Below are 12066 nucleotides of genomic sequence, written 5' to 3'. Positions count from 1 at the left end.
ATTCTTGAAAAAAATCTAAGATTGAATATAAACCAAATAAACTAGCATAATTATACACAATGCAAATGTACAAAGATATAAAATCAACTGGGTCAGTAAATGTTTTGCTTTATTATTTTTCCTTTGATAATGAAACATAGTTTTAGGAACCCTGGTCATTATACTCTCATTTCTCTCTCACTGCCTATGTATGTGTGCATGTGTATGTTAAGGTATATATTTTTCACATTTTTTATTTTAAATACTGTGCAAAAGAAAGGTAAAGATTTAGGTTCTTTTCCATAAATACAAACTGAAAGAATAGTAACTTCAATAGAAATCCTGAAATGTTCCCCCTAAGCATGGCAACTGGAAGGAATCCTGCCCTCACCTAGCTATTATAAAGTGTAGCCCACACATCTCTCCCAACACAGGCCAGAGAGATGCTAATAAAGGGACCACCCACTTTCCTATTGTTTTCTGAGTCAAACCTCTTCCCCTAACACAAAGCTGAATTGGCAATATCTAACTCCAAGAAACAATTACATGGCTCCTGGTTCTGCATGTAAAGGAGCTGAAAGGAGCAGCCCCAAACACTGGTCAGGAAGGCACTCAGTGGCTCAGAAGGTCAGTGTTAACCAACTGCCACTCCATTCCCGTCTCCAGTCTCACAGTCACCTTGGCCACCCTTCTTTAGTGGGGTCTGTGTGTGACCTAATTAAAACAGCTGGTTCCAGGAGTTGTCTAATGAGTTCACTGTGTGAGGACAGTAACCTCCTCCAGACTCCCAAGACCCAAGGACAACAAGGCTTACCATAATGTATTCAGGCTCACATTTTAATGGAAACACAAACTAGAAACATGCTTTTCAAAATTACTTTCTTAAAGGAAAGAAGAAATGAAAGCTCATCTCTGGTTAGGAACCAAAAAAACACAATCTAGGTTTACTTTAAAAAAAAAAAACAAAAAACGGAGAAAAAGAAAAGTAAAATTGTGCTTAAAAGCCCCACAAAGGAGAATACAGAACAAGTACAAGTAGAGGACCTGGCTGTTCACATGATTCCAGTGTGAACAACCCACTACTACTGCCTTGGACTCCCCTGGCCTCGACAAGGTTGACTATGCCACCTGAAGGAAGTTTCCTACGTGGAGAGGCGACCCTTGGCCAGGGCAGGGGTGCAACCATAGCCTACTGCTCCTCGGCCAGCCTGAGTGGCCAGCAGCCAAACCCAGAAGAGATGCTTCTCTTACAAAGGAGCAGGAAACTTTCACCACCATTACTTTCATGCAGAAACCCATTTTGAATGAAAATGTGGTATCTCTAGTCAATTTCAATTAAGTCTCTTTTCTTCTCTTAAAACCAGACTAGTAATGGTCAAATTGAGGAACACTGCTGAGGAGTTTTCACAGTGGTCATTAGAAATTCCAAACCTGAATGGGAACTCACGAGGCTTACCACACAACCCACAGAAAACAGGGCAAAAAGGATCTCTACAGGCCCAGAATAACTTCTGAATCACTACTACAGACCAAACACAATCAGAAAAAAATCATAATCCTAAGAGGTAAAACCAGAAATTTTTACAAAAACAGCAATCATCATTTGTATGGTTTATTCCTATGGAAAAACATAAGACACACTTACCTCAAAACATACATGACTTTCAACACATTACCATTTATGAGAAAGTGATCTACTGAAAGTAAAATCAACTTTTGCGCCACTTTCTCTGATCATTACCTTGTTAAACTTGAAGTGCCTTGGTCTATTCATATATTGCACACAAATTAGTTTAGTGAGAATTAGTTTAAATGTTTCCAGAAGTATTTTAAGTGTCTCACATATAGAAAATTAGCTTAACAAAAGTCAAAGGAAATACAGTGAATTTCATTTGATCCCTGTCTAGCTCTGTACTTCATATGTCCATGTCCCAGGATCACAGTGGTAATTAACCCTGGAAACATGCCCTTTTTTTTTACCATGAAGACTGAATTCTGTGATTCTGGTTCCACAGAATACAAACTCTGCATGGTACTTAACAGAAGCTTCCAAACGGGATCCCTAATAAATTTAAAATCAAGTGAAGGTAACAGAAAGATACATCTACATTAACAAAAACCTTCAGAAATGCTTATCCTAATGTTTCATGACCAATAAAGACAGAAAAAAAGCTTGTATATCTTCTCCTAGAAACAGTACCAATGGAGGGAAAGTCACCATGATCAAGAACACATGTTGATTAGGTTCAAATACGCTACTGGTTAGATTAAGCGCAACAAGATCTGTAAGTAGAACTGGAATATAAAGTTCATTAGCTATGAATACTTTCTTTGGGAAGAAGGAACACTCTCAATAGTCTACTCATATAACTCTAAGTGCCTAGACAAATGGCTAAAGTCCCTATTCCATCACTTTTAGTATTACAGGTACTTCCCACTCTACTTTGCTTTTACTATTTCTCACTTCCAGAACAAGTGTTTTTACATAAGCAAACTCAGCACATGCAAAAACTATAGTTTTTTGTTAAAATCTAAGCAAATTTCCTATGACGTAAAAATTCTAACACAATTATTAAAACATCTCTTGCTTTCAACCCATAAAAGAAAAAAAAAAGGATCAAAGAAAACCTTTAAGGCTACTTTTAAACAGATCTCTTCGTGTGGCTCTGAGAAATATATATAGCCCTTAAGTATTCATAAAGCAGAAATATTTCCTGGCTGATAAGTAATGAAGTAGAAGGTAAAACAAACTTATTATCATTCATTTGTATGGCTCTAACAGAAGATCCATTTGAGAGGGAGAAAAAAAAATTCTGAAGCAGTGAATTGCACTTCAGAAAGGCACAGGCGAGAGAGGAAAAATGACAGTTAATTTTTTCCTTTGGTCTTTAAAAACTTATCTCTTTTCTAAAGCTCTAAGGCCATATAAACCAAGGCTTCACCAATAGCTCCTCAAGTGACAATTTACCTAACCAGCATGGCAATCACAGGAAAGATTCCATGTTTACTGATTGCACTAATCAAAAATCACTTTTCAAATGAGGCTAATTGACAAGTTTACCAACTGAAATGAAGTGAAGTGACATACTGGGTTCTCTGGGTTGCAGAAATGAAATGCTTCATTCACATGGAATGCTCAAGACTGCACTTGACTCCAACAAGTTTTCAGTACCCGGGCCAATTACTCATCAGCCAAAAACTGACACATCAAAGACAAATCACAAACCAACAGTAAGAAACACCTACAGCAGATAGAGTTTGACCAAATGGTCTGTCTTGTTATTTTGCACCACATGAAGAAAACAGCTATGACAGTACGAACATTAAAAAAAATTAAATGGCTTATTAGATCTCCATTTTACTAAAACTGTTTCTGATCAAATTTTACAGCTCAAGATTCTATAAAAAAGAAGGCTGATCTATCATTTATTATTTTTAAATATTCATTCATTCATTCATTCATTCATTCATTTATTTATTGTGTGAGAGAGAGAGTGAGCACACCATGTGTGAGCGGGAGGGGCAGAGAGAGGGATAGGGAGAATGTCAAGCAGGTTCTGCGCTAACCTAAGACACGGGACTCAATCCCACAACTCATGAGACCATGACCTGGGCCAAAATCAAGAGTCAGTCACTTAACTGACTGAGACACTCGAGGGCCCCGGGATTTCCTTTCTTGATAGTGGGCACCATTTCTCTGGGCTCATCATATTAACTGTGACCAATTTACTATCTTGCAGTGACCATTCTAGATTAGGACAATTATTATCAGGGAATAACTTGTGAAATGACATGGCTGCCTTCAAGGAAGTCTACTCTCAGAACCCCAAGCTTTTCTAGGTTCTCTTATAACCAAGGGCAATTAAAATTCATTTACTTATCCAAATCCTTCTAAAGCTTTTACAGTTCTGGCTTGATTCCCAATTTTCTCTCTCCAAACCCTCTCCTTTCTGCTGAGCAAGAATCAGACCATATTACTAACTACCAGCAGATGACTTCAATGTCTTCAGGTACTTCAATGTGCACTAAAATCAGACTCAGCATATTCTTCCATATTCCTTTACCCTCCTGGATTTCCAAATTCTCATTAGTCACCCAGGTGTCCACAGTGAAAAGTGAGCCTCATCTTCTCTCCCTCGTGTAACATATTCAATTATCCAGCCCTTCAGCTGTTCCTCTCCTATCTTCTCCACTTTGAATCCACTTTGCCACAGATCAGTTCAGATCTTCATCATCCTTCCCTAACTAAAACAACCACCAAGTCTTTTCCATAACCAACAGAGCTGTGGTTTTAGAAAGGAGATATAACTGTGCACTCTTCTACTTTAAAAAGGGCTTTAAGAAGCTCTTATACATGAATAGGAAATTTATTAAGGAAAAACTGGTTAGTAAAAATTAGGATCAAAGTACCAATTTTAAAAATTATCCCTTAAAACAAAGATATATTATTCCTTGCTTATCAAATTAGCAACGACTTTTAAAAAGTGATAATACCTGGTATTGGTATATCATTACCAATGGTTAATGCCAAGTTGCTTTAACCACAGAACAGAAGGAAAGACAAACAACATCATTACCATCTCAACATGGAGGAAAAGCATTTGATAAAATTCAATACCCACTAGAAACAAGAAACAGAAAAAAACTTGTTCAATATTTCTTATCTAAAAGAAAAAAAAACTACAGTAAACGTATTTGCTTATTTTTTTAAAATTTATTTAGAGAGAGAGAGAACAAGCAGGGTAGGGGGAGGGAGAGAGGGAGAGGGAGAGGGAGAGGGAGAGGGAGAGGGAGAGGGGGAGAGAGAGAGAGAGAGAGAGAGAGAGAGAGAGAGAGAGAGAGAGAGAGAGAGAGAGAGACCGTCCAAGCAGGCTCCACACTGTAGTGCAGAGCCCAATGAGGGGCTCAATCCCCCAAACTGTGAGATCATGACCTAAGACAAAATCAAGAGTCAGACACAACTGACTGATCCACCCAGGCACCCCAGCAAACATCACTATTTAATGGTGAAATATTACAAGTTTTCCCTTTAAGGCTAGGAATGAAACAAGGATGTCTACCATTACCCAATTACACCAGAGGTCCTAGACAGTGCAATAAAGCAAAAAAGACCAAAAGGCATGAAGATTAGAAAGTCAATGAACAAAACTGTCACCACTTACAGATCACATGATTATGTAGGCATAAAGTCCAGAATATACAAACTTTCAGAATAAATGATTTTAGTAAGGTTGTTGGATACAAAGTCAAATTCAAAAATCAACTACATTTTGGGGTGCCTACATGGCTCAACTGGTTAAGCGTCTGACTTCAGCTCAGGTTATGATCTCATGGCTTGTGGGTTTGAGCCCCATGCCTGCTTCAGATTCTGTGTCTCCCTCTCCTCTGCCCTTCCCCTCCTCTCTCTCTCAAAAACAAATATACATTTGGGGCGCCTGGGTGGCGCAGTCGGTTAAGCGTCCGACTTCAGCCAGGTCACGATCTCGCGGTCCGTGAGTTCGAGCCCCGCGTCGGGCTCTGGGCTGATGGCTCAGAGCCTGGAACCTGTTTCCGATTCTGTGTCTCCCTCTCTCTCTGCCCCTCCCCCGTTCATGCTCTGTCTCTCTCTGTCCCAAAAATAAATAAACATTAAAAAAAAAAATGTTTAAAAAAAAAACAAAAAACAAATATACATTTAAAAAATTAAAAAAATTTTAAAAACCAACTACATTTCTACATACAAGCAACTGGAAAATGACATTTAAAATATTACTTCTAAAAACACCAACACACATCAAACATCTATGAATATTTTTGTCCTCAATTTTTATTGTGATTTCAACACTTACAGAAAAGCTACAAGAATACAAAGAATTCCCACTGCTCTTCACCCAGAGTTCCCAAATGTTGGCATAAACCTATTCCTCACCTGATGCCAGTTAAAGTGAGAAGGAAAACTAACAGTGATAGTGGAAAACGGTATTCCCAATATAAAAATAATCTCATAACCAGAATATAAAAGAACTCCTAATAAAGCAAAAGGAACAGGTTACCCAGTAGAAAAATGGACAAAAGGCTCAAACAGGCATATTACACACACACACACACACACACACACACACACACACACACACAAATGTTCAAGGGTCAATAAATATGAAAAAAGCTCAACTATAGTAAGCATCAAGAAGATGCTAATTCAAATCTGAGTGGGAGACCACTACCCATCCAGTAGAATGGCTAAAAGTGAAAAGCCTAATAATATTTAGGGTTGATTAGAATGTGGAGTAACTGGATCTTCCCTGCACTGATAAAGGAATGCAAACTGGTATAAACTGAATGTAATTTGGGAAACTTATTCACTACAGGTGAATGTGTGCAGAACCCTGACCTTGCAATTCTACTACTAGTCCATACTAATCAGAGATGTTTATATTATGTGTGCTGAGTAAGAATTTCACAGCAGTGCTACTCCAGCAGCCCCAAACTGACCGACCCAAACACAACCCCAACTGGAGAGGGAAATGGTGATGTAGTCACTGATGGAACAGTGTAAGCGATGAAATTTGCAGCAACAATATGGATAAATCTCAGAACAAAATGTCAAACAGAAGAGGGCAAATTTTTTAAAAGGTTAATGGAGTAAGAGTCCCATTATATAAAGTTAAAACAAACAAACAGATGAAACAAATCTATGACACCTATGTCAAGATAGTAATTACCTTTGATGGGCTAGAGTGGCACCTGGGAAAGCACATGTGGCGGGGGGGGGGGGGGGCTTCTGGAGACTGGTCCCTGTCTACATTTTGTTTTGTTTTGTTTTGTTTTGTTTTGTTGAGAGAGAGAGAGAGAGAGAGAGAGAGAGAGAGAGAGAGAGAGAGAGAGACAGAGCACATGTAGGGGAGGAGCAGAGGGTGGGAGGGAGAGAATCTCAAGTAGGCTCCATATGCAGCACAGACCCCACACAGGGCTGGATCTCACAACTGTGAGATCACGAGCTGAGCTGAAATCAAGAGTCAGGCACTCAATTAACCGAACTACCCAGGCACCCCTCTACTTCTTGACCAGGGTAGTGATTACATGAGTGTGTTCATTTCATAAAAATTAATCAAACTGTACACTTGTGACTCAGAACTTTATATGTTACATTTTAATTAAAAAAATATGTGAAAATACATGTATGATTATCCAATTTTCAAAAATTACACATAAGAAGAATATAATGAAAAAAATTACTGCTTTAAAATTGCAGGATCATGGGATTATGGGAGTCTGTTTTATTACCTGCCACATTTTAATTAACAAGAACTACAGTTAAAATTCATTTAAAATGCCACTACAAATATGGAGGAAAAAACCAGCCTCTCCACCCTTGTAATCTGTCCCCATTATGCTCCTGGAATTTTGTACCAGTTATTCTAAGCTTAATACCACCTGACTTTTTGCTGTGTATTTCTAAGCCCAAATTCCCCACTGTAGGCTCAATTTAAATAGCGTATTCTTCCTGATTTTTTTCCCATAAACGTTTTCATTCCTACCATTCCCATCCCCTTTGAAAAGATGTTAAGTATGGAGTTCCAGCACTAATCCTCAGGTAGCTCAATGTTACAAGTCACCACGCAGAGAGGGCCACTTGTGTCTTGCTCTAAGTCAATCCCTACTTTATAAAACTTATTTCCCATTTTTAATGATGTAATTAAAATAGAGACTAACTGGAATAGATTCTAATTAAAGTCTCTAAGTATAAACAAATTAGATCTCATAAGAACTGTAACAATGGCAAATGAGGAGTTACTCAAAGTAGTAAAAAGGGAGAGGTGACCCCACTATTTGAAGTAAAATGCACAGATGCTGGTAAGAGGTAACTGTTCCTAAAGAAGGCAAACTAAGAACTATAAACTTGCAGGCCCCAAAAGACATGAAATTCTCTACCTCTGGTGTGACCCTGATAAATAAAAGAACTTTCTGACTTCCTTCTTTCTCTTACTGTTGGAGAAGAATTCTGCAGACTGATAGGGGACCTGAGAATGAAGCACTCAGATTTATACAAACTACACACTGAGTGAGTGATTTTCTGTGAAGGGAATCCATGTTTTGTTTACAGATTCTCATGTGGGCCTAGGATTCCCTAAAAGATCTAGGCAACATTTCCCAAAGTATATACCATGAGTGATACACACAATCAATTTCTGGGGGTCTGTGAACAAGCTTTTTGTCTTTACAGTTATGTATTTATTTTGACATATATTTGAAAAAAATACAACTAGCACATCAAACTCATGCACACGGTATTGATATACAGTAAAACCTTGGATTGCGAGTAACTTGTTCTGCAACTGTTCTGCAAGACAAGCAAACATTTCCAATAAATTTTAACTTGATAAAATGAGTAGTTGATATGAGTAGTACGTGATGCTGAATGTCATATGATCACAACTGAGCCAATGGTTCTTGAAATTCGCTTTGATATACAAAGTGCTTTGGATTACAAGCATGTTTCTGGAATGAATTATACTTGCAAACTAAGGTTTTACTGTAATTTATGTATTCAAAATAAATCAAGTTAAAAAAAAAAAAAGACTTTAAAAGGTGTTAAGTAAGTAGCTGGGTGATTATGGTGGCAGCAATCCCAGTGACTGGGCCTTAGGAAACATGAAATGGAAGGAAGCTGCATAATGGAGAACACATGCTTTTTACCTTTGCTACTCAAACCTCTTTCCAAATCTCTCAAAGTTTACTAGACACAACAACCTCAGGAATGCCACATAACCATCATCTTGAGAAATAACCTACGGAGATTATACTTGGCTCTAGCATTCTGTGTCTCAATTTTTTTCCCCACCTGGAAGCTGTGATACCATTATGGATAGAAGTGCATGGTGAAGAGCCATTAGATAAAAGGTACTGGCAAGGAATGTGTCAATAAACAGCTGGCTTTAACTGCGGAGGGGTGCCTAGGTGGCTGAGTCAGTTAAGCATCCGACTTATGCTCAGGTCATGATCTCAAGGTATGTGAGTTCAGTCCCCATCAAGCCCTGCATTGGGATTAGTACTGACAACTTGGAGCCTGCTTTGGACTCTCTGTTTCCCTCTCTCTGCCCCTCTCCTGCTCCCAAATGAGCATGCACATGCACTCTCTCTCTCTCAAAAATAAACATTAAAAAAAAACCAATAAGATGGATGTGCTTTCAGCATTTACTAGTAAAATTTCAGGGCATAGATAGCTCTTTCAAAGGGACGAGACTCTTGTTGTATGTGGCATGGCTTGATAATATATATATGGAAATATACAGAAATGTTATTTGCTGAATCTTGGGGGGAAAGGAATTAAGTAAATTACTGCACCAAGCAGATCCCCACAAGACCCATTAAGAATATTCTGTACCCCTTCTGTGTTCATTAAATAGAATAAAACCGCTGAACTCCATGGTTTTCATGGAGTCTAATAATGCTCCATTCAATGTCAAGCCACACAGCATACAGAGAAAGAGAGACAGAGAGAATACACTGAACACAGAGGGCTCTGAGAGAGACACCTTTAGAACCTATTTCTTCCTGGATACTAGATTAGGAAAATCTGGGTGGGCTTTAGGTTAAAATATGGGTTTATAACTTAATTAGCATGCAAACAGTGGTAGGCACATATCATAAATACTTTGCAACAATCTTCACATTAATCTGGTATTTCTTTGACAACTCCAAGATTGATTTTTTTTTTTATTTAAAAAAAATTTTTTTTAATGTTTATTTTTGAAGGAGAGGGAGACCCCGAATGTGAGCGGGGGAGGAGCAGAGAGAGAGCAAGACACAGAATCCAAGGCAACTTTAGGCTCTGAGCTGTCAGCACAGAGCCCAACGCAGGATTTTATCTCATGAACCATGAGATCATAACCTGAGCAGAAGTTGGACGCTTAACCACCTGAGCCACCCAGGTGCGCCCCCCCACTTTTTTTTAAACATTTAAAAAAAAAAATTTTTTTTTCCCAATGTTTATTTATTTTTGGGACAGAGAGAGACAGAGCATGAACGGGGGAGGGGCAGAGAGAGAGGGAGACACAGAATCGGAAACAGGCTCCAGGCTCTGAGCCGTCAGCCCAGAGCCTGACGCGGGGCTCGAACTCACGGACCGCGAGATCGTGACCTGGCTGAAGTCGGACGCTTAACCGACTGTGCCACCCAGGCGCCCCTAAACATTTTTTAAATGTTTATTTATTTTTGAGAGAGAGAGAGAGAGAGAAAGACGGAGAGACAGAGAGAGAGAGAGAGAGAGAGAGAGAGACAGAGAGAGAGCGAGCACGCACATGGGACAGTGGCAGAGAAAGAGGGAGACAGAGAATCCCAAGGAGGCTCCATCCGTGCTGTCAGTGCAGACCCTGATCTGGGCTTGAACTCCTGAACCCATGAGATCATGACCTGAGCCGAAACCAAGAGTCGGGTGCTCAACCACTTAACCAACTGAACCACCCAGGCACCCCTACAACTTCGGTTGAAAAAGATTTCTTACAGCAGCTCCCTCTATTTTTGTTAATTAATTTTCATGAAATATTTCAAGCATTCAGAAAGAAACTTAAATAAATGACACTTAGATTTAACAAATGTTAGCATCTTGCTACAGTCAAATCCTCCTGCTGCCATGCTGCCATTGTTTGGTTGGGTAGCAACCAGACAACTAGGAATGACCTTACAAATAAAATGGTTTTGAGAACCTGGTACATGACTTCTACTTTCTTGGTAAACGAGCACAACCACAGAACTCAAAAATAACAATATGGGGATACAGTTTAAAATTAATACAGAATCTATGAAAAGTCTAACCTTTAACTCTTTCTTCCCTCTGTCCACTGCAATTCAAATGCGATGTAACTATTTTCAATGGGTAACATTTCCGGACCACTTCTGTGCACAAAACTGGTTACCAGGGGTTAGGGAAAGGCCAAGATTTTCATAGAACCAGAGTTAAAGGAGTATTACTACCTAAAGCAATGCCTGGCTTTATCCTAAGGAATCCTGAGATACAATATGCATCGTGAGAAAGGGATACTGTCATTTTTCAATCAATTAAGAGGTTGCAATTCCATATCTAGCATCTGATTTAACTGCCCAATACTTGTATTAATGAAGTAAGTAGCCAATCTCTCCACATATTTCTTTCTGCATACGTTCACTCTAGTAGATGAAAATAAGAAATCCAGTTCATATTATTCAATTAGCTATACACAGCCAAGATAAAAGTATCTTCAAAATTTACATGAAGCATTCTCTTACAGTTCTCCTAAATTATGTTTTTTAAGTCCACTATCTCTGCCCTGATAAATCTTTTTAGCAATGAGATTAGGGTGGTTTACCTTTGTTGTAATATTTAACTTAGCATGTAAAATAATCAACTAATAAAAACTTACTTGACATGAGTTTTGGAATCTGGGCTTGTCCTCTCAACAGTGGCCTGTATAAGTTTCCCTGATAGGTCGCAGGTGGTGGTGCAGCATTGCCGTAAACGCCAGCCCCTGAGCCCCTTGGCATAACATGGCTGTAAAAGGACCCCACCAACCAGAAAACAAATTACAGATCTAGCCACCACATCATAGCTGACACAAATTAAATAAATGCTAGTAGTGGTCTCTTTATACTAGATGTGATTAAGAGAACACAACCTTAAAAGGTTTATAATTAACAAAGTTCAAAACAGTACCACGGATAGTAATGGTGACAGAATATGTTCATTTGCCACACCAAGATTCTTAATTGGTAATTATTTATGTATTTATTAATTACTTAATTACTAATTACTAAATTAATTAATATATTAATTACTTCATGCAAAAAGTCTACTTTTCTTTTTTGTATCATATTTCAGTTTTGTCCTTAAGGACCCATGCTGTTGCTATCACTGTATACATTGCTGCTCTGTATCTTGCTATTTTCAATTATATCAAACATTACCCTATAGTTGTCATAGTCTGCAAAATTATAATATGTACACCTACAGAATACCATGGTGACATCTTCTAGTTTACTAAACCATTCCTCTCATTGAGTATTACTATTATTGATAACAATTCATTAGAGATTTGGGCATATAACTTTATACTTCTCTAAAATTATTTTCTC

The 12066-nt window shown here is 38.4% G+C and overlaps 1 protein-coding gene across 2 annotated transcripts in view; it reads right to left on the bottom strand.

Annotated features, from left to right (window-relative positions):
- The window catches only part of XRN2 (5'-3' exoribonuclease 2), a 79647-nt gene that overhangs the window by 8366 nt on the left and 59215 nt on the right, over positions 1 to 12066 (bottom strand). For both annotated transcript variants that reach the window (XM_043602996.1, XM_043602997.1), the window contains one exon: positions 11358 to 11485. In XM_043602996.1, the coding sequence (XP_043458931.1) occupies positions 11358 to 11485 (128 nt within the window). The remainder of the gene's footprint in view (positions 1 to 11357; positions 11486 to 12066) is intronic.

The sequence above is a fragment of the Prionailurus bengalensis genome, chromosome A3 (assembly GCF_016509475.1).
Source record: "Prionailurus bengalensis isolate Pbe53 chromosome A3, Fcat_Pben_1.1_paternal_pri, whole genome shotgun sequence".
NCBI classification, from domain to species: domain Eukaryota; kingdom Metazoa; phylum Chordata; class Mammalia; order Carnivora; family Felidae; genus Prionailurus; species Prionailurus bengalensis.
The sequence above is the reverse complement of the archived record's forward strand: the minus strand, read 5'-3'. Positions and strand labels throughout refer to the sequence as shown.